We start from the raw sequence: 23,349 nt of genomic DNA on the forward strand, positions 1-23,349 counted from the left end.
TGCGAACACTACCCAACCTTATGAACTTTATAGTGTAGTTACATTTAGTTGCATGAGTTATAATAATAACGATGATAATAATAGCAATAATAATAATAATAGCAAGCAGCTTGGCTGCACAGTGGTGCATCAGATGTCTCACAGTAAGAAGGTTCTGTGTTTGTACCTGTCAGAGGACACGCTTGTCAGTTTAATTGGTGATTTTAAAGTGGCTGCTGGTCTAATGATAAATGGTTATGTTTCCCCGTGTTAGCCTGTTAAAAAAAGACACTGTGCCAGGATGAGCGAGGTTAGCCAGGGGTGAAGAAGTCTTCATGCATGGAATAAATTGTCACTGTATCAATCCTAAATGTCTAGACTTAGTTGAATAAGGAGAGATTGTCTGGAAGAATTGATGATTTATTGAGATATATACATTTTGATTAATAAGCTATTTGGCGATTAGACTCCGATGAGCAGAAATGAGTCCCAGCATGGATAGAAACTGGGATGGGAGGCTTGGATGGGGCTTTGAATGACCAGGCTGAGGCGGGTATCATGAAAGAGTCTGAAAGGAAGAATGACAGACGAACACTGAGATTTAACTGGTCGATGGCAGCAGATGGCTGTCTTTCCCTGTTTCTTCCTGTTAAATGGGAGTTCTTTCTTCCCAATATCGTCAAGTGCTTGCTCAAAGGGGGTCCTTCAATTGTTTGGGCTTTTGGTCTTTTATTGTATGGACTTTACCTTACAATATAAAGTGTCTTTAGGAACTCTATAAAAAAAACTGAATGAATTTTGAACCAACTGATTGGTTCAGAGCGCAGAAAAGAAAATGATTGGAGTATTGGGAAGGAGGAAATGACCTAAAGAATAGAGTAGGAAACACTCAGGAAAATCAGGCAGATGAGTGAATACAGATCTTCTTTATTGAACATGTGTGTAAGCTTGATTTGTGTTCCTCATAGTGCTATCAGAGGAGTAAAACAGTAATTCCTCAACCTACCTGCACAATGCTGTGTAGTTTAAAATGTAGTTTTACTTGAAACAAAGAAGCTCTGATAAAGTTTTAAGTTGTAAATTTTAATTATTTATTGTCAAAGTTCCTGAAATTTACCCACAATTTAAATTTTGTGGTAAAATGACTGTTTCCTAAAACGGAAATGGTGGCCAAACTGGAACATTTTGAAAGTGGCTACTGAGGATTTTCAAAATAATAGGTCCTGAGTGGCAAACATGCACGTTTTGGTGCCTGTGTCCACTCAGTGTTCATTCTCTCCTTATTTTATATGACTAATTTTAGTGGCCTGAACAGATAAGAAGATAAAACAAAGGTTATTTGTCAGCAAAGGTGTTTTCCATCTGGTTTAAAAGATCTTTTAATTAAAGTTTCCATTTTTCTCAGCAGGAAACCTGTACATGGACTCCAGACAAAGTATGTCCATGATGGTTCCTCCAGCATATCCCCACATGCCCCCTATGAGCAGTGCAGGACCCACTATGACAGGTGACATATAGCCACAGCAGAAGCATGGATGAAATTATTCTTCATAACAGTTTTCTTACCTCAGTTTGAATGTTTTGGGTTTTGTTTGTTTCTTTTTTGTTTTTTAAGCACAAACGAACACTTCCTCTGCTCTTGCTCTCCAGGACACCATGCACAGATGAACCAGCAGCACATGATACCTGCCAGAAACTTCCAGATGCATCGCATGCAAGCTGACGATATCCAGGATGATTTTGATTGGGACTCCATTGTCTAGCTGCTAAAACTGCTTCTCGCAAATACACAGGAGCGAAGGGAGGAGATGGAAGCCAGGCTGAGCTGAAAAGGCCGCAGGTGGAGGAGGCCAATGTGGGTGGACTGCAGAAGAACATTTGAGAAGCTTTGGTGGAGAGACGCAGAATTCAGACTTCAGAGTCCTGACAGTTTAAAACAAAAACAAAAAAATAAAAGCAAAACATAACTAGAAAATGTTACTTTGAAGACAATCATATTTAGTCGGACATTTTAAAGTGATTGCTTACAAACTTGTGTAGAAGCAAGTTGAACACATTCACGTCTGAACCACGTGTTCCTCAGCCAGCCCTCTCCCCGTCCCTAGCGAGCGGCCTTCCAAAGTCCGAGCCCCCTCCCCCCTCCCTCCTCCCCTCCTCCAGCCTCCTGCTCCGTAACCGTTATGTGATTTGAGCGGCGTGTTCAGCTTGTAATTCTTCTCGTGTTGACCTTGGCCTCAGCTGCCTCTTGGATGAGTTTCTCTCTTTATTTTTTCTTTTTAAATTGTTATTTTCTTCTTCTCCTTTTCTTTTTTTAAAATGAAACACAAGCCGTCGCTGTGAGTGATGTCATGGTGTTTGTTGGTCACTTTTCGGAGAAAGTTGTCCCGCTGTGGCTGAATCAGTGGTTAAAGATAGGTTTACAAAAAACAAACAAACACAGGGTTTTAAATGTGTAACCAGGCTTGATGTTAAACAAACCAGAATAGAAAACAAGAGGGAGATCACGGAAAGTGTCGTGATTTTTTTTTTTTTTTTTTTTTTTTTATGTTTTTGTTTGTTTGTTTTGTTTTTTAAAGCCAGCCAATGTGATCAGTCTCACTGCATTAGACGAGTTATGGGAGTACAGCAACTGTCTTTCTTTATTTCTCTGTCCCAAGCACTTCAAGATGAATGAATGAGTGGAAGATGATAGCAGAGAGAAGTCAGATATTAGTCATTTTAAAATTCATTCAGCCCAGAGTTGATTTAAGCTCTCCGTTTGCATCATGTTTGTTCATATTTGGCTCTTCCATTCTCATTAAACAAGTTTTAGGCTTAAAGTTTGAACAGCAGCTTTCAGGCCAACTTATTACTGAACATTAACGGTAACAATATTTGCATGTTGGTCAAACAAGGAGCTGCATACAGTAATGTTTAAGATGTGTGAACTCTAAAGTGTCCTGTTCAGTTAAAAAAAAAAAAACATAGGGGGGGGGGGGGGACTGAAATGTCCATTACTTATATTTTGTAAACAAGACATAAGCTGAAGTCTTTAAACGAAACACTTCTACTGTGGAGGATTTAATTGTTAATTTTCTTCCTGAGAGTTAATTGAGAGCATTGTTACCTTAATGTAAGGGAATACAAGGAAAATATTAGTCCAGTTTCAAAGGTACTAAATCGGTCGCGCTATCATCATCACTTTATTACCTTGAAATTTTTGCTATTTGCTCAGATTGAGTGTGAGTTTTTTCTCTCTTAGCAGGTTGTGATCGAGGGTTATGACCTGATAATGAGCGACTGGCAGATCAGTTTTTTTTCTTTTGGAGAGAGCTGGGCTGCAGTCGCACAAGCCTAAAGACCGGTCGGAAACTCCCTGGTAACCACCAGTCACTAAGGAAAAATACATTTTTGCTAGGGGAAATCAGCCACAAATATGAGTGCTGTGCTGTGCTGTGCAGAAAACCTGCTTGTGATTGCTTTTATCACCAGCCGTGATCGCCTGCTGTTTGCACGGAAGACGCCAAGTACTCACTAAGTGTGCGATGGAAACCAGAAATGAAGACCATTTGCTTTCATAGTAAAAGTCTTTTGAAATATGTTTGTTGGGTCTGTAAGGCACAATTTCTGAGTGTTCACAGATACCGCAAAGGCTCTCAACTTGTTTGTTGGCGTCTTCCATGCAAACTACGGGCGACCACGGCAATCTGATAACAACCACAGCAATGCTTTTTGGTGGTTTTTGGCGGAGCACCCTCTTTGCAACTGGTTTCACCAGGCGACCGCCAACAACCTCGAGAAATTACTCACCAACTGGTTGTGGAATGCACATTTTTCCATAGTGACCAGTGGTTTCTATGGGGTTGTTAACTGGTCTGTAAGCTTGTGTAACTGGCACCTTAATCTTAAGCTGCTGGAAGTGGGCTCATATTTACTGCACACACATAAGAGTCTAATTCTGGCAATAAGCATATTTCCTAAATTAAAGAATTAGTCCAAACCATAGATTAAATGTTTTGCTGTAGTAACAGTAAACTGTAGAGAATCCAAATAGTAACACTTTCAATTCTTGCTGACTTGAAACAGGTTATTAAAGTAAATTGTATTTTGAAAAACAAACAATTGAAACGTAACACTGCCTTCTCAAAGAGAAACAAATCTGATCAGCAGAGCAGACATGGCGTTTTCTTTTTTTTTTCTTTTTTTTTTTTCCTGCTTCATTGTCACTTCTGATGTTTAAATTTTTTGGGAGGATATTAATTTTTTTCTTTAAACTGCCCACAGGTTTTTTTTTTTTAAATAGAGATTTTGCTACTATACAATCATAACCGAATGAGAAATGTGACTCATACAGGACGTACAGTATATATGTGTGCTGGTTATAGAGTGTGTGTGTGTATGTGTGTGTGTATGTTTGGTTTTATTGTAATTTTAGGGCTATGATTGATTACTGCAATCATCTCTATGCTATCTATGAGCACAAAGCAGATGCACACAGTGCTTAAAGACTAGATTTGACTTAGACTTTTTCTTGGAAAAGGGTTTCTGAAGCACAGAACAGGGAAATCGGTGGTTCTGGAAACCTGTCCACTGTGTCCTGTAACAAGTGGCTCCTTAATCAGACAGGCGCTGAACTTTAGAGACACTATGTTTTTTTTTTTTTTTTTGTTTTTTTTTTTTTTGTTGTTTTCAAGTTCTTTGCACACTTTTTGTTTACTCATCTGATTGAAGCTGCAAAGAACCGTGTGGATCGAGTAATCATTCATATTAGTTCAGTCATTCATTCACCTATCCATCATTTCACTTTTAGTCTTCCTGACATCTAGAAACAATGAACAGGATTATTTTTGTCCTCTGTACATCTATGACACTATATTTTGGGAAGTTGAAATTGATACCAACCTTAATTAAATATGGTAAATATGAAGCTACCGAGACACAGAAATGCTGGTTAACACAATCTTTTTGCATTTTTGTACATATTCCCAGTTTATGGAGTTCAGATAATTATTACAGTTGTTTTGCACCAAAAGAAATTTTGTTACTTCTTGTCCAACATCTTTTTTAGAAACGTTTCACAACTTTCTGTCTCCTTCTGGGTTTTGCGACATCATTCATTGCTAATGAAAGATTTGTTGCACTACTTTTTTTTTTCATTTGCTGTGGTCAAAGGCACTGCAATTTTAGAAATGCCAGCAAATAGAAAAACGCTGCTAAAGCACACAAAACACAACTATAATAGAAAAATGCAGTGGAAGTGTTTTTGGGACATAGTAATGTGACGGAACAGCTGCAGCAGTGACAAGCTGACAGTAGACGGCTAAGAGTAAACGTGTATCTACGATATTAATTGAATTCACATCAGTTTTATATTTATTTATATATATATATATATATATATATATATATTGCGCCACAAAACAACAGTCGCCTTAAGGTGCTCTATATTGTAAGGTAAAGACCCTACAATAATATAGATTAAGACCCCAACAATCATACAACCCCCTCAATGAGCAATGACTTGGGAACATTGGGAAGGCAAAACTCCCTTTTAACAGGAAGTAACCTCCAGCTGAACCAGGCTCAAGGAGGAAGGCCTTCTGACACTAAAGGCCTGTGGAAGAGAATCCTATAATGAGTCACGTGACACATTAGCTGCATCCTTTTCTCCCTCACAACACCGATGAATCCTCCGCTTTTAAACACGTCTCGGTGCATTCAGCCTGTTTTGGTTTCTGTCACTTCTGCTGCTGATCCTTCACATTATTTTCTCCCTAAAAGCGTTTGCGCTGTGTTTTGAGATTTCAAGATTTTTCTTTGTGCCGGTTTTCTTAAGTTGCAGTGTGTTTGACCTCTCAGGGCCACCGTATAAATCCTGCACTCTGGCATCATATTTACCATATGGACGCGTAATATTCTCATCAAACCCAGCTAGAAAGTGGAAGAGATGTCAAACTATCCCAGAATTTCAAACGATTTCTTCAAGACAGTTAAGCAAGAAAGACTGCAGTAGTAGGCATAGTTTTGATTTTATACTTGGAAGACAATCATGGATTCTTTTTTATGATTTTATGATATTGCGAAATGTTTTTTCTTATTGTGTAAAAAGGCACTTTCAAGTCTCTTTTTTTTTTCTTCTTTTTTCCCCCCCAAATTGGATGGTGGAAAGCCATGCTTCTGAATACATAGGTGTGTTTTTGTTTTGTTTTTTGAATCTATTACCAGCCTGGTTTTATACTGTAGACCTTCTATTAAACTGACCAGAGCTGCACTGTGCAGAAGAACTTGAGTTCTTTTCTTTGAACTAATAATACTGCCATTGATTTTTATTTTTAAATTGTTGTTGTTTTTTTAATTTCAGCTTTTATTTTGTTTTGTTTTTTTGTCCCCTGCCAGTCACACACCTGTATACTTTTGCATCATTCTTGCCATGTTCCTTTTCTCCCTTTGTTTATCAAATGTCTGCTGATTGTGGAGGATCGCTTTATTCAACTGCCGGGAATTTTCAAAATTAGGACTCAGACAGGACGCTTAAGCCACCTGAGTTAACCAGTTCATGACTCTTTTGGGTGAGTGTGGGCCAAAGGACTGCAACCGAAGACAGCAGCAACAAAATAAAAACAAAAAAGGAGAATCGTGTTTGTTCTTCGATGATCTTAAGGGCCTGAAATGGAGAACATCCAGCGAGCCGTTGGTTGGAGTGAAAATGGAGTGTTTCGTTTCTTCCAGGCGAAGACGGTGAACGCGTATAGTACTATAAAAGCACATCATCCGGCAGGAAAAGCAGAAGATTTGATCGAGCGGATGAAAGGGAAAAGAAAACGGTGTTGACAATGACTGGATCACAATCAGTTTTACATTATGTCTGAGTGAGTGTGTTCGCTTGTGGGAGTTTAAGTTCCTTTTTTTTTTTTTTTCCCAAGATGATGATTTAAGTTTTTAAATACCGCTGGACATGTACCTGCCAGAGAGATTATTATTATTATTATTATTATTATTATTGGGGGGGAAAGATAATGGGGAAAAAAAGTCTTGTTACAAAATGGGAGAGAACTGCCAACATCTACTGCTGATTGGGGCCTGTTTTATTCAGTGCTGGTGTTGTTGTGCTTGTACATATATGTCTTCAATCATCCCCCCCATCCCTTTTTTTTTTTTTTTTTTTTTCCCCCTCTTGGGGGTGGGGTATCAAGGCAGAGGGTGGGTCTTATCCATGAATGAGGAAGGGAGAAGAATAGAGTATTTTGTTATTGTCCAATCAGAGGGTGACAGTATGTATATATCTATATTGTATATATGTGATAAAAAAAATGCGTTGGCTTTTTGTGTGACACTACCTTTTACTTGTACTATGGTTCTACATTCAGTGTTTCAGTGTTGATGATAATATATTTGGTTTGTGTTTTTATTTTTCCGTTTTTTTGATTTTGTCTCTGTCATTTCTTGTAATTTTTTCCCTCCTATATTTGTCTTCGTTTTTGTTTATTGCACGGTTTATTACTTTTGTTGTCCGATGAGGTGACACAGCTACTCTTTGTATTCGTTTAGTGCTGTAAAATAACTCAAGTGTTATTAGAATTGTCGATACCACCGCCCACCCCCACCCCCTTCCCCAATATGCATGAATGGCACTTAAAGAAATAAAATATGGTAACTTCACTGTGGAATAATGTGCTGTTTGAGCTTTTTCTGAAATCTTAAAGCCCGTAGGAGATGAGTTCTTTTTATTTACAATAAATAATCTGAAGACATTTGTTTTACTTGCCACATAATTTGAGCAACTTGTATCACTTGTGTCCCAAGTGATACAAGTTCAGTCAGTTTCAATTATATAGCGCCAATTGACAACATCAGTAAGCCCATTTGACCAAATGGTGACAATGGGAAGAAAAAAACTCCCCTTTAACAGGAAGAAACACTCAGTGCATCATGAGAGCTGAACTATCGTCATGTTATGTGCAGAAGTCTCAATCAGACCACGGAGAGCAAAGATCTCCCGGGGCCACCTGTAAAGTCATTCTGTTGTCTTGCTGTTGCCTAACTAGTGCATCAGTAACACACCTGCGTTTATATATATATATCTGTAGTCTCAATGAACACTCACAGCAACATTTTAGCCACATGTTCATACAGTGTTTTATTCTATACACTGCCAGGCTCATTTCGATCACCACCACGACCTAACATGCGTTTTTGGGGGGTCGAAAGCAGGAGCACCTGGAGGAACCACACACTCTCAGCAAGGACATGCAAACTCCATAAATCTCCACCTAGGGTTCAAACAAGAAACCTTCTGCTACACACTGCACCACCATGTCACACTACTGTCATCACTTTTGTTTTGCACCGAAGCAGGTGAACTGCATTCGGATTGGTTTATGCTTCCTACCTGGATGCACTGATATCCATGAAGTTGACCTGACTTGGTGTTTTATACTGTGAGGATTAATTTTATGAGCAGTGCATAAGCTATGATAAAAGAAATGTAGATGAGAGCAACTTGCAGACACACAGAAACTTCTTTACACTCCCAGAGCAGAACTGTCAGTGTAAAGAGGCCATTGGTTTAATGTGGTCTAAATGTGAAGGGTAGGGTATGCTCATTGCCCATCAAAGATTTATCATTTTTCGAACTCTACTTCACATCAAGGACGTTTTAAAGGATGATACATCTTTACATCAAAATTTATGGGAATACCTAGAATTAAAAAAAAAAAAAAAAAAAAAGCTGTACAAAATATTTACATTTTTCTGTATTTGTAGCCTAAATTCAATTTGCTCTCTTCATCAACTGTGACAAGACGTCACCTTTTCCACAATTTTCATTTGTCTACTTGTAACAGACCTTTATAGGTGTGCTGGTGTATTCCAGAGTTATTGCAGTTTTGCATTTTCTAATTAGTTTTTTAATTTTTATTTTGTCTTGACTTTAATTTTTTTAGTTTGGTTTCAGTTAGCATACAGTGTGGATTTTCTTGTTTCTGTTTAGTTTTTTATCTTCTCAAAATGTTTAATTTTTATTAGTTTCAGTGTTCAGTTTTAGTCTTTTTTTAAAAATTATTATTATTATTTTAGGTAGGACGTGTCAGAGGCATATAGGTATTACAATAAAAACACTGAAAGCAGTTGGCTCAGTCTTTTACACCTCCAGAGTCTCAATAGATACGTCCATCAATGCCTCATCACACACGCTACAATACATTTTTCACCAAACTAGCAAAAGCTTAAACTACGTAACTTTTCTGTGTACTTCAGATTTTTTTTTGTCATATTCACTAATTAATTTCAGTTTGATTTAAAAAAGAAAATTGTTGCAGTTTCTCATCATTGCAAGTCTTTATGATATTAGGTACCCTGAGATGACTCTTGTTGTGATTTGGCGTTATATAAATAAAATTGAATTGACTTAATCGCGTAATGATTAATATATCATATTTGATATGTGAGTTTTTGTAAGGTTTTGGGACTTCTGCATCAACAGTGTGATCCCCACTGAAAATGTAACTAAAATGCACAATTACATTTATGATGAAAATTAAAACTCATATATGGAAATTACTATTTATTTCATTTAAAAAATGTTAAAGGAAAAAAGAACCCACTTTATTTTCAATTTTTTTTTTTGAATTTTCAGTTATTTCATGGTTCTGACATCAAAGGTTTATCACTGTTCTCACCAACGCTGGAAACCACGTAACATGTCCACAACAATCAAAGTCTAAACACAACAAAAAATTAACATTTACAATATTTTAATTGAAAATTATCAAATGAATCTATTCAACCTAAACATTTCAATTTCTGTGTGGTTTTACATTTTCATATAAACAACACTCCTAACATTCCAAAGTATATGACTATTAAAGGCATCAGCATTTACAACTTTTAACTCTATTCACAAAGATGGCTACATTACTTACAAAATCACCCATGTTTTTATGTTACAGTGTATTTTTAATATCTTAAAAATACATTTCATAGCCAGGTAAAAGGATGTATGAGTGTTGTTCTTTCTCTGCCGTGGAAAGGGAAAAGACAGCAACAACATGTTGTAAATATTTGTTCAAGCAGAGGTAAGTTGTAGATTGCTTAGAAATTGCTTTTTAACAGAGCTGATTATTAAAAAAAAATACATTATGTATGTTTTTGAGCTGTGATATAGTTCATGTGATCAAATCTCAAGAGCTTTGGCTTTAAGCACGCAGCCCTCCATGTAGTCTACATGCAGTGTGATACTTCACATTATCCTATAGGGCTCACACAGTATATGCCACACCTTTATAGGATCATTTTTCTGGCTCGAGTAGGTTCATGTTCAAAGTTTCCCCTCCTGCTGTTGACTCTGTGCCCAAATGTTCATATAAATGTAACACATGAGCCAGACATCTTTGCTCTGAACTGTCTTCCCGTTAGTGATGTGTCGGTCGCGAACGAAATGGCTCTTAGAGCCGGGTCTTTGACGTGAACGATGCGAGCCGGCTCCTTATTGCGAGCCATGGGTTTTTTCAGAAAGTTTATTCATGCAGGTCCATATGACAGAGAATGTGCATTTTCTTTTTGTTTTCATATTTTAATTTATATTTAATTGTGTTGTGGTTTGCAGTGTTTTGTGTTGTTTCACTTTAAATGTGTTTAAAAGGAAAAAGCTGAAAATTTAAATAGTTAAAAGCTGAACTGTAACTAGTTGGTTTTTGTATTATATGATTTATATATTACATTTTATGTGGAGTAAATAAATAAAAGTATATTTATGGTGGCCCCTACAGACAAAGCACGTACAAACTCCAAAACACGTACAAAAGACAACAGAAGTGGTCCAGGATGCTGGGCGCAGTGTTGAGCTTTTGTTACCTAGTGGCTACACAAGCCAGCAAGTACCAACGACCGGATTTGGTGTGTGGTAATAACAGGTAAATGAACTTTTTTTTTTAAATTATTTGAATATATATGAGTGCTTGTGTATAAATACACAAACAATACACATATGCTTTCGAATGTGTAATTTAAATGATCTAGGTAGCTCTGTTTTGGAAGTTCAGTTAACGCTAGAAATGTGCTTTGGAGTTTGTACGTGTTTTGTCTCTAGGGGCCACCGTATATATTTATATATAAACATACATAAATAAAACCACTTTTTTTTACATTAGTAATTCCTTTTGTGCATAATTTCATATTATTGTTAATAATAAATTAATTAAAGCAACAAAACAACCTGAAGAGCTGGTTTGGATACGAAAGAGCCGGCTCTTTTTAGTGAGCCGAGCCGAAAGAGCCAGTTCTCTAAAAAGAGCCGGAAATCCCATCACTAACTTCCCGTGGTGGTCACTTAAAGCTCTGAACAGACTCACAGAGCCATGATGTGAAAACATTTCAAAGCCACCTTAGAATCTACCTCTCTGAAAAATACTGAATGCATAAAGTTATGTAAATGCAAAATACTCTTAAAAGAAATCCCTGGTGCTGCATGTTATTATTCAGTTCTCTCCTGCTCTTATTACAGTTGTCGGTTAGTGAGGGCAAACCTGTGTTTGATGTTACATAACAGGTAGATTGTGAGTCAACAGAATCTCGGGCAGGAAAAGGCAAGTGTTGCTTTAGGTATTATCTACCTATGAATAATAAAAAAGCAATAATATGCATTCAGTTTGGAAACTGACCTCAGCCGGCCCATAAATCAAGTAAAAAACCTGCCTCGATTAACAATTCAGCCAACAGCACACACACTTCCACACAATAAAACAACACTTCAGACATCTACACTGCCAAACAGCAGATGACTCTCTATTATATTATTCATATTTATCTATCAATAAAATTGAGACAAAGAGTTACAGGTATGACTCATAGGCCTGTTTCTAAATTCAGATTAAATTCTTGAGAAACATGGTGCAGGTAACACCTTGGCCTCGGGTACAGCTTGGAGTCACTTTGACCAGGATGTATCGTTTATCTGCATAACAGTCTCAAAATAGCAAACTTCCTTTCTCAGAGTGATGCTGAAGAAACGAGTCCATGCAGTCGTTACCTCTGGCTGAACACTGAGATTGTTCTAATGGCTGAAAAGCTTTCAGTGGTAGAAAAAACCCATCACATTTCTCTCTGATTAACTTCTCTTCATTGGCTCCTTGTTAACACCCCAAAAATCTTACTTCTCCTCCTCGCATACAAAGTCCTGAATGATTAGGCCCCAATTAAAGACCTGCAAGTGCCATATTATCCCAAAAGATGTTTCTTTCCTGTGGATTCAGGTTGCTAGGGGACTTCCCATCATGCACTGGGGACTTCTCTTCCATTACCCACTGTGCATGTTTTAGCCTGTGCTTTGTTCGTTATTTTAAAGAATAAAGCACCTTGAGAGGATAAATAAACCTGAACCTCATTTATTTTTCAGCTAAGTGAATATGCGGAGCTATGATCAGCAAAATATAACTGAAGTATAAAAAATAACAATAGTAGAACAATGCATTAATGCGTTTGCACCATTTTTTCTGGTTGGTGGAAATAGGGATTATCTATAATTATATGACTTCATAAAAGGTGTTGGGTAGTTTAAACTGACTGCTTGCTGTCATATTTCAGACCTGCCTATAGAACAAAATGACTGGGTTTGCATTAGGGGGATAGTGACTGTGGTCTATCCCCTATGCAGCTACCCTTAGAAAAATCTGGAAACTATTGTAATGGTCATCAAACCACAACTTTACAGAGCTGTCAAAACTTAGGGAAGGTCATCAAATGTCATCTTTATGGGAGAAAGGGTTAAACCTTAAAAATCATAATATTTAATGCCGTAATTATACATTTCAATAAACTATAATTTATAATGCAGCTATAGCTGTGCAATGAATGCACATGAGCAAAAAAATAGAATATTTTCCTCTGAAATGTGAAAGAAAGAAGGTGTACTTTATTGATCCCCGTAGGGAAATTCCTCTCTGCATTTAACCCATTCACTCAGTGAAGCAGTGGGCAGCCATTGGGTGCCCGGGGAGCAGTGTGTAGGGTACGGTACCTTGCTCAGGGGTACCTCAGGGTAGCTGTTCAGGGGAATCGAACCCCTGACCTTCCGATCATGGGGCCACCACTCTACCTACTGAGCTATCCCTGCCTTCTTTCCTGTGGATTCAGGTTGCTAGGGGACTTCCCATCATGCACTGGGGACTTCTCTTCCACTCTCCACAGTGCATGTTGCAGACATCGTTGGCTCATAGAAATACTAATGTGAAATACAACTAAACTGTGCTTCAGTAGTCTTTCAGTTACTGATTCTGTCAAAGTTTAGCTGTTGGTTATTATAAGCAGAGATCATTGATTGAACAGGAGAGAATAAACTGTAATAAATATTTGGCTATTTCAGGATTATGTAGGAGTGTGGGTAAATGGAAGCATTTGATAAGGTTTTCTAAATATTTTTAATTAATCATTGTAGTTAAAGTTGAAAGCTGAATAAGCCATTTGACTGGGAGTTATTACATTTTTATTTTATTTATTTATTTATTTTTGCTGCAGGTATCCTGGATATTTTCTTTCACGTGGTGTTAAAAACACCTCTAATCACCAAATGTTCCGCTTATCCCGTCATGCACATACTCTGATCCAAGCACCACTTTCACGTGACTTTATGTGCATCCATGAAAGGATCTGACAGCTATGAAGAGGAAGAAATCATAGAAACAAACATCAAACAAAGCATCAGGTATATATTTTAATATTTTCCTATCCGGTGGTTTATTATTTCTTTTTAAAAACCTTAGCTATGTCTGTATCAGGTGTCAAAATTTGCTCTTGTTATGCTGTCTTGCACTTTAACTAAAACTCCCCAAACCTTTGAAATGACTGGATGCCATCCAGATGTTTCTAATTACATGTTCTGTCTGCTGCAATGTGAGAAATCAACATAACTAAAATGTCTTTCGTCATTTATTTGTTACTGTCATCATTTATGCTCCATAGCTGCAGTTGTCTCTTTGAAATCCAGTCTTAGATATCTGCCCTCGTAGACTGATTACTTACAATAAACTGAAAGTGACAGTTTATCCAGTTCTTTGTCAGTAATTATATTTCCCCTTAGCGTTGGCAAAGTGACAGCTTCCTCAGCTTGTTTTAAAGGTAAATGCTTCTGTTTTTAAAGTTAATTAAATCTGGCAGGATTTGTTCAAGAACACTGGAGGATGATGGACGAGGTGACTGAAAGATGTCATAAAAAGCAGGAGGAGCTGCAACAGCTGTCAACATGGTGGACATGGGAACCGGGGTGGTGCAGGAGGTGTCCGTGGGGTAGTGGAGGTGAAGACATGAATCAGCACATCTGCGTAACGCACGGTCACCACCGGTGAAGAAGCAGGTGAAGTGAGGACCTGGGTGATTCACAGTGTGACTCCTCTTGTCTAACGGCATTTCTGAGATATTTCAAACTAGATGAAATTGGTGGAAGAGGAAGTGCAGTTAAAATAGAAACTCTGGCTGAGTGTCCTGAGGTGAACTGAGTGATCAAGTAAAAGCATTGCAATTATGTGCACTAATAAGGGCACAAGGTCATACCTTAAGAAGCTGCCACGCAGATGCTTTCATGATCATTAACAGCAGGAACGGTGTTACCTTTTATTCCTGTTAAAATTAGACAGAGACATCTACACTGTGCAGAGAGAGGTGGTAAATTTTCCTACACATCTGATCACAAGTGTTACAACTCAGCCAGTACTTATAATTTAAAGTGCTGCTCTGACCCCAGCCCAGTTCCATCTCCTACAGTCACAGTTCACAGATCTGCAGGCTTGTACAGGAGCGTCCACATGGACAACCAGTATGTGGTATCGCAGCAGCCTCTAGTGGCCACAGGCACTTCCTGTTAGTAGTGAGAAATGTCACGTCTACCCAATTTGCTCCAAAGGAACCAGTACACTTACTATATCTGTGAGGTTACACTACAGCCCAACAGGAAGTCCAACAAATGAAACTGTGTTGCTTGCTTTAGCTGTTTACCCCCCACCCAGCCCCTTTTTTTTCATTATTAATTTAGCATTATGGTGATCTAGCGCTTTGACTATAAGGTGTTAAATGATCTAAAAAAAAAAAAAGGTTGTCTTGTATTTTACTTAATCAGACTGACTGACTGAATCATGCAATATAAAATGATATGTATATTCATACAGATGTTGATGAAACCAGCTATTGTAAGGCCTTGCTTCCTCAATTAACATACATAATACATACACACACAATACATAATTTCCTGAGGGATTAATAACGTATTCTGATTCTGATTAAGTCTACTTTTACTGAAAAAGTTTTCACTCGGCTCTCATTTGAACTTGTTTCTACATTATTCTGTTAAAAATAAAATCTTAATAAACTTAATAATTTAACAAAATAAATTAACCAACACGTGCTTGTGCTTTTGGAAACACTAAATCCCATTTCCCCCCATGTACCTCCCTCATTTTGAAATGACGTATATTATTTAAATTCTAAAATACTGCCCTATTAGATTTAGAATAACTGCAATAGAGATATGGCAACAAGGAAGCAACAGCTCAGTTACTTAAAATTAAAAATACATAAAAACAGAGGACGCATTGACACCCTTCTGCCTGCATTTCCACTGCTTTTATTGAGTTCCTCTCTGCTATTCATGGTTGCACAGATGGTACCAGCCTACAGGCCCATTATGCTCACAGATTAATCTAGGCAAGGTACTTAATTGGCATGGTTTCATGTTAGGCTGCAGTGTGGACAGGACTTGGACCACTGCTCGCAAGAGAGGCGAGCAAGGGAGCCTTGCTCTGGTCGTCCACAAAAAAAAGAAAAAGAAAGAAAGAAAACCAAAACACCCCCCTCCTTCCTCGCAGGCTGACTTGAGAATTATATTTGCCCCATCGCTGTGTGTGTGAGCACGGGTCTGAGAGGCTGCCTCTCCCAACTCCACTACACCGCGATTCGAGTCACTGAAAAGGCTTTCGACTCAAGCCCTCCATCCACCATTTTCAACAGATTGACAGCAGGTAGAGCACAAAAATCACAAGTTCCCGGTGAAATAAAGCAGGTAAGTGCGCGTATGAGTATCCTAAACCCAACAAACACCTTACGACAGGAAATATTGAGGGAGAAAAACCGCTCCAACCACCTTACTCCCGGCCAGCATCGGGAAGAATAAGGAGAGCGGACGGTTTGCCTACAAGGGTAACAATAAACTGCATCTTTCAGGCGCTTTAGTGTAAGGCTTCCAGTCAGTTTTGTTTGCTTGGATCAACTTTTCTTTTCTTTGACGATCTGAGAGAAAACGCTTTAAAATGCGCTCTACGCACACACCCCAATTTAAAATCTCTTGCTGTTTGTTGCTTGAACTTCAGCTAGGGGGGATTTAAACATGTCTGATCACAACTCCAGGAACGCCGGTGGTAGTAAAAGAAAAAAATATATAATCAATCTACACCGACTGGCCAATAAAAAGTTAAGCATTTTAGCCTTTATTTTAAAGGGGCATCAATAGCTCAAGCTCGAGTGCCTCAAGTGGAGACAGTGAGGTTTATTGTCTCAGATATGCCATTTATCTGCCACTGCCTCATCATTTTGTCACGTTACAGTCGTTAAGGTCAAAATATCTGCTAGTGAACCGCTCGGGTTTTATATCTCTTTATTGCATTGAGTGTAATAATGCGTATGCCTGGTCCACAGAGCCACACATGGGTCAGCTGCTTATTGCTGTCCCTAACAAATGGCTTTTCTGCCAGTTGGGATACAAAGCGAGAGACTTAAAGCTCAGTATGTGCCTGTTATGGAAATAGTTGCAGGATTAATTTGCTAAGCTGAAAGTTAATTCCGCGATTAGTTAATAGACAGGAAAAAAACACCTCTAAAGCCAACAAGCAAAAGATTATTTTGGCTTTTTTCCTCAATATCTTTTACTTTTTATGAGTGTAATTTGAAAAGTTTCTGTTAACTTGCACAGCGTATGCATGATTGTGACAGTTTCTGCCCACTGATACTAAAGGCGTTAAAGAGCTGCTGCCTGCAAGGCTCTAAGTGAACTAAGATGATGCTTACTAAATGAACGGAAGTGCACCAGATTGTGCTGAAGAAGAAACTTGGAGGGGTGGAAATAACAAATGGCACTGATGATTAAACCTGAGAGCTACATTATTAAACTGAAAAGGAATAATATTACACACATACAAGTAAACAATCTCTGATTTTTGCCTCTTCATGGGTGTTTTTTCTTTCTTTTTTTGCCTCAGTTGCACACTGACTGAGGTCTGTAGAAAATGGTTGTTTCATATGCATAATATACTGCTGTATTGTGATACCACTGAGAATTATTCTTTAAAATTCCTGTAAATCAGCCTTACTGAATCTGAAGCATAAACCTTTTAGCTGCTTATGCATCTGGGGAATATAAATGGCTGCATAATTATTCAGAGCCACAAGAGGCTTCTGTAACAGAAGCTGACGAGGAAATATCTCCAAAATGCTGTCTACCTGTGGTCAGATTTACATGCTGCAACTTCCATTTCAGAAAAAATAACAGCCGTTTCTTTTTAAGAACAGGAAATGGATCACTATAGATAATTAGACATAAGTTTTGCTTTTATTTGCTATTGGATCTCAGTTTTATGCACAGACAAGTAAAAACGCAGCAGAATATAACTGCAGATGTTTTAATGAGCCAGGTGCTTTTGACAATCAACGAGTGCTGCTTCATGTCACTTATTGCAGGCCATGGCTATTACTGGAGGTACAGTGGAGTCTTTGAATGAAATTCCAGCTCATGTGTGGAAAGATTTGCCTGACTATCTGAATCTGGGGCCTTCTGCTGTAAATCAGAGCCGCATTGGTGAGTAGCCGGTCTCATTTCATAACTGTAACAACTTCTTTTAGGACTGGCAACATGTTGAGTTTCATTTGAATCTCACGGCTATATAACCTTGAAACAGACTTCCAGCAACCAATGATTGTGGAGCAAAGCAAGACCAGGCTGGGCCAGAAAGTGAAACTTGAAAATGATAACTGAATCAGAACTTAAACAAACATGAAGCGAGTCATCTGAGTCGAAGGCTTTGAGTGTTTTTTTCTAACATGCCTCGTGCATGCTTACTCCTTCAAAGAGTCTGTTAGATGCATAAACATCTCGTGGTGCTAAACACCCGTGCTTTACAGCTAGACAGATACATTATATGGACATGCAAACATGCATTAAATCAAGAAGCGTGGGTTGTATTGATCTGTATTTGAAATCAAAGTGAGCAAATGCAATGAAATAATAATGAAGAAACTGATCAAAGAGTGGGGAAAAATCAAAGCAAGGACAAACCAGGATATGATACTGCTCACCTTGATCTCCTATCTGACACAAAATCCACCAGGTTGAAATATAGTTGCATAATTATTGGATCTCCTGCTTCTGCTAACTGATTTATTCTGTGCACAAAGTTAGAATTTAAACATCTAAATCAGTCCTAAAATGACCCCCCCCCCCACCCCCAAAACAAAATGACTTCACTGAGGTTTATTACATGGCGTATCATGCCTATCCTTACGATTATCAACACAGACTGTTAAGGTTTACCAAAATATATCAGTTGTGGCTCTATTTTATAAGTGTGCTCACATATTTCCATGCATTATTAATAAATGCATTAATATATAACTCTCAGATGTGGCATGAGTAAGGTGTCTTTGCTTTTTATTTCTTTATTTTTATTATTTTCAGGTGTTTGGGCGACACGAGTCATCCCTAAAGGCAAGAAGCTTGGTCCGTTTGTTGGAGAGAAGAAGAAAAGGTCCCAGGTGACCAGCAATGTTTACATGTGGGAGGTATGTTGCAGCCCTCCCCTTGCTCCTTTTCCCTAAAAATGCGCATAGCCACCTTTTTCTGTGATACTTGCTAATAACGAGCCCAGCTGCATTCTTTATCAAGCAGCAGTAGTTCAAAAGAGTTTAGGAAGTCCTCTGTGTGCCGTGAGCAAGTTAACATAAACATTTGGAGTTTTCCAAGGCACAGAATTAAAAAACTCTTCACTGCATCTCTGTTTCTGATTTAGATTTATTTATTTATTTGCTTTTTAAAACGTCACCTTCCCGCTTGTGTTCTGTAGGTTTATTTCCCAACACGGGGCTGGATGTGTATCGATGCCACAGACCCCATGAAGGGGAACTGGCTGCGATACGTTAACTGGGCCCGCTCCAGTGAAGAGCAGAATCTTTTCCCACTGGAAATCAACAGAGCCATTCACTACAAAGTATTAAGGGTAGGTCAAACACATTCCCGTGTCAGCGCGTTGCATGTGTGACTATGAATGTACTGCTGATTAAGATCCTCAGGGTTGGATGGTTTTTCTTAGATGATCTTGAGACACCCGGGAACATTGTTTTTGGCCCTCTTGCTCTCTGCAGAGTTGATGTAACCTGTCACTTAACAGCTGTTGTTAATCATCAACCACAAATATAAGCAAAGGTGTAATTGATTTACCTCTCTTTGATTAATGATTTTCTGCTGGAGTGTAGCGGCTCACTATGGTGTCTCTCGAGCCGTCTGGATGTTTCTCTGGAGGATTAGAATTAACAGTAAACCCTCCCCCCCCAAACCCTAAACTTAAACTCAGTGTATTTATTTGTTACAGCAACATGAATATATATATGTATGTGTGTGTGTATATGTATGTATGTATGTGTGTGTGTATATGTATGTGTGTGTGTATATATGATATATATATATATATATATATATATATATATATATATATATATATATATATATATACACACACACACATATATGTATGTGTGTGTATATATATATATATATATATATATATATATATATATATACACACACATATATGTATGTGTATACATATATATATATATATATATATATATATATATATATATATATATATATATATGTATATGTATACACATACATATATGTGTGTGTATATATATATATATATATATATATATATATATATGTATACACATACATATATGTGTGTGTGTGTATATATATATATATATATATATATATATATATATATATATATATATGTATATGTATATATATATATATATATATATATATATGTATATATATATATGTATATATGTATATATGTATATATATAAAAAAAAAAAACACCCAGCACGCCCCTGTGGGCGGTTTATCCTTCAAGCTCGGGTCCTCTACCAGAGGCCTGGGAGCTTGAGGGTCCTGCGCAGTATCTTAGCTGTTCCCAGGACTGCGCTCTTCTGGACAGAGATCTCCGATGTTATTCCCGGGATCTGCTGGAGCCACTCGCCTAGCTTGGGAGTCACCGCACCTAGTGCTCCGATTACCACGGGGACCACCGTTACCTTCACCCTCCACATCCTCTCGAGCTCTTCTCTGAGCCCTTGGTATTTCTCCAGCTTCTCGTGTTCCTTCTTCCTGATATTGCTGTCATTCGGAACCGCTACATCGATCACTACGGCCGTCTTCTTCTGTTTGTCTACCACCACTATGTCCGGTTGGTTAGCCACCACCATTTTGTCCGTCTGTATCTGGAAGTCCCACAGGATCTTAGCTCGGTCATTCTCCACCACCCTTGGGGGCATCTCCCATTTTGACCTCGGGTCAGCAGCTGGATAGCGTAGTGGTTAGACTACACGCCTTTGGAACAGAGGATCGCAAGTTCGATTCCTGCCTGGGGCGTCTGTATCCAGTAAGGGTCCTAAGGCTAGACCCCCTATGCTAAGCAAGCCTACCGCAGACATGAGCGAGACAGATAAATATGAAGGCATGCCGGCTCGGACGTCGCCCGGATCAACAAGGTCCGCGTCAGGTGTTGAGTGCAAAACACCAGCTACTGGTAGACAGAACAATCAGCCGAGACTGCAAGACCAGACTGACCAACCTGTGCACTGCCTGGATTGATTACAAGAAGGCCTATGACTCAATGCCCCACAGCTGGATACTGGAATGCCTAGAATTGTACAAGATCAATGGGACCCTAAGAGCCTTCATCAGGAACTCAATGGGGATGTGGCGTACAACACTAGAGGCCAACTCCAAGCCCATAGCACAAGTTACCATCAAGTGCGGGATCTACCAAGGAGATGCTCTGTCCCCACTGCTGTTCTGCATTCTGAACCCCCTCAGTGAGATCATTAACAAGACTGGCTACGGATACCGACTACGGAACGGAGCAGTTGTCAGCCACCTCCTGTACATGGATGACATCAAGCTGTATGCCAAGAGTGAACGAGACATCGATTCACTGATCCACACTACCAGGCTATACAGCAATGACATTGGAATGTCGTTCGGACTGGAGAAGTGTAGTCGGATGGTAACAAAGAGAGGGAAGGTAGTCAGAACTGAGGGGATTGAACTACCAGAAGGCAACATTGCAGACATAGAGGACAGTTACAAGTACCTGGGGATCCCGCAGGCAAATGGGAACCATGAAGAGGCCGCTAGAAAGGCTGCAACCACCAAGTACCTGCAGAGGGTCAGGCAAGTCCTGAGGAGTCAGCTGAATGGTAAGAACAAGATCCGGGCCATCAACACATACGCCCTGCCCGTGATCAGGTACCCTGCTGGGGTAATAAGCTGGCCAAAGGAGGAGATAGAAGCCACTGACATAAAGACAAGAAAGCTCCTGACCATGCATGGAGGGTTTCACCCCAAGTCCAGCACCCTGAGGCTGTACGCTAAGCGGAAGGAAGGGGGCCGGGGACTGGTGAGTGTCAGCACCACAGTCCAGGATGAGACAAGGAACATCCAAGAATACATTGGGAAGATGGCCCCAACTGCTCAGTGAATACCTCAGGCAGCAGAAACCCAAGAAAGAGGAGGGAGACGAGGAACCATCATGGAAGGACAGGCCCCTGCACGGTATGTACCACCGGCAGATAGAGGAGGTGGCTGATATCCAGAAATCCTACCAGTGGCTGGACAAAGCTGGACTGAAAGACAGCACAGAGGCACTAATCATGGCAGCACAAGAACAAGCTCTGAGCACAAGATCCATAGAGGCTGGGGTCTATCACACCAGGCAAGACCCCAGGTGCAGGCTGTGTAAAGATGCCCCAGAGACAATCCAGCACATAACAGCAGGGTGCAAGATGCTAGCAGGCAAGGCATACATGGAACGCCATAACCAAGTGGCCGGCATAGTGTACAGGAACATCTGTGCCGAGTACAACCTAGAAGTCCCGAGGTCAAAATGGGAGATGCCCCCAAGGGTGGTGGAGAATGACCGAGCTAAGATCCTGTGGGACTTCCAGATACAGACGGACATAATGGTGGTGGCTAACCAACCGGACATAGTGGTGGTAGACAAACAGAAGAAGACGGCCGTAGTGTGTGTGTGTGTGTGTGTATATATATATATATATATATATATATATATATATATAGCAGCTGGATAGCGTAGTGGTTAGACTACACGCCTTTGGAACAGAGGATCGCAAGTTCGATTCCTGCCTGGGGCGTCTGTATCCAGTAAGGGTCCTAAGGCTAGACCCCCTATGCTAAGCAAGCCTACCGCAGACATGAGCGAGACAGATAAATATGAAGGCATGCCGGCTCGGACGTCGCCCGGATCAACAAGGTCCGCGTCAGGTGTTGAGGAACCAGGGCACCCTGACGAAAAGTGGGCTACTGGAACAAGAAGGCATCGGTGGGCAAGAGACGAAAACAGGGCGTTGTTGGAATGCTACTACGCAAGTAACCCTGGCGGAAGGGGCTACATGAATAGGCTGAGGGACCTATGGATTCTTCGATACCCAACATCCACAATGACGGCGAAACAACTAGTAGCTCAGTGTTCCAACATTCGAAAGAAGGGACTGCTCTCACAGCTAGAGATTGACAAGGTACAACACAAATGCTACGGCAAGGAGGAGTCAGGACGCCAGGTCAGGGGGGCGATATCATCACCCCCACCCGAGATTGGGTACATAGCCCCAAGTGCGATAGGAGAAGGATCGTTAAGTGCGAGAGGAACTGACCTGAAAGATAGGATCATGGCCAAGCTTGAAACCTGGATCCCCCGTAGCCGGTTACCAAGATTACGTGAAGTACCCTCAGAAGGTCTGCTAGATGATGTTAATGCAGCACTACGGACGATACCTACAACCACGATTACCGACACTAACAAGCTGATCTACAATACGGCAGCAGTGATCAGTGAGATGCTTGGCTACAAGTTGAACAGCCACAAGGGGCAGTACCCTCCATGGAGAAGGAGGCTAGAGGGCAAGATCAAAGTAGCACGGAGGGAGGTTAGCCAACTAACGGAGTTGCAGAAAGGTGCGACAAAGAAGGTGCATAAGAAATACAGCAAGCTGTCCATACCTGAGGCCTTAGAAACTGCCAAGCAGAGACTCACAGCCTTGGCCAGCCGCTTGAGA

General features: G+C 39.7%; 2 protein-coding genes across 4 annotated transcripts in view; both read left to right on the forward strand.

Moving 5' to 3' along the window:
- foxj3 (forkhead box J3) overlaps window positions 1-4,272 on the forward strand; it is a 92,828-nt gene extending 88,556 nt beyond the window's left edge. For 2 of the 3 annotated variants that reach the window (XM_085406841.1, XM_085406840.1), the window contains 2 exons: window positions 1,385-1,486; window positions 1,630-4,272. In XM_085406841.1, coding sequence (XP_085262967.1) covers window positions 1,385-1,486; window positions 1,630-1,742 — 215 coding nt within the window. In that variant the 3' untranslated portion in view covers window positions 1,743-4,272. The remainder of the gene's footprint in view (window positions 1-1,384; window positions 1,487-1,629) is intronic. The other variant, XM_085406842.1, reaches the window with a different exon arrangement.
- An 11,584-nt stretch (window positions 4,273-15,856) lies between these two features.
- Window positions 15,857-23,349, forward strand: part of prdm2b (PR domain containing 2, with ZNF domain b) — a 20,809-nt gene continuing 13,316 nt past the window's right edge. The window contains exons 1-4 of the mRNA XM_085406843.1: window positions 15,857-16,000; window positions 17,671-17,788; window positions 18,665-18,768; window positions 19,050-19,202. Of these exons, the coding sequence (XP_085262969.1) occupies window positions 17,674-17,788; window positions 18,665-18,768; window positions 19,050-19,202 (372 nt within the window). The 5' untranslated portion in view covers window positions 15,857-16,000; window positions 17,671-17,673. The remainder of the gene's footprint in view (window positions 16,001-17,670; window positions 17,789-18,664; window positions 18,769-19,049; window positions 19,203-23,349) is intronic.

Source organism: Rhamphochromis longiceps, linkage group LG5 (genome assembly GCF_057381845.1).
Source record: "Rhamphochromis longiceps isolate RC_006_pf linkage group LG5, R_longiceps_female_GT1.1, whole genome shotgun sequence".
Lineage (NCBI taxonomy): Eukaryota > Metazoa > Chordata > Actinopteri > Cichliformes > Cichlidae > Rhamphochromis > Rhamphochromis longiceps.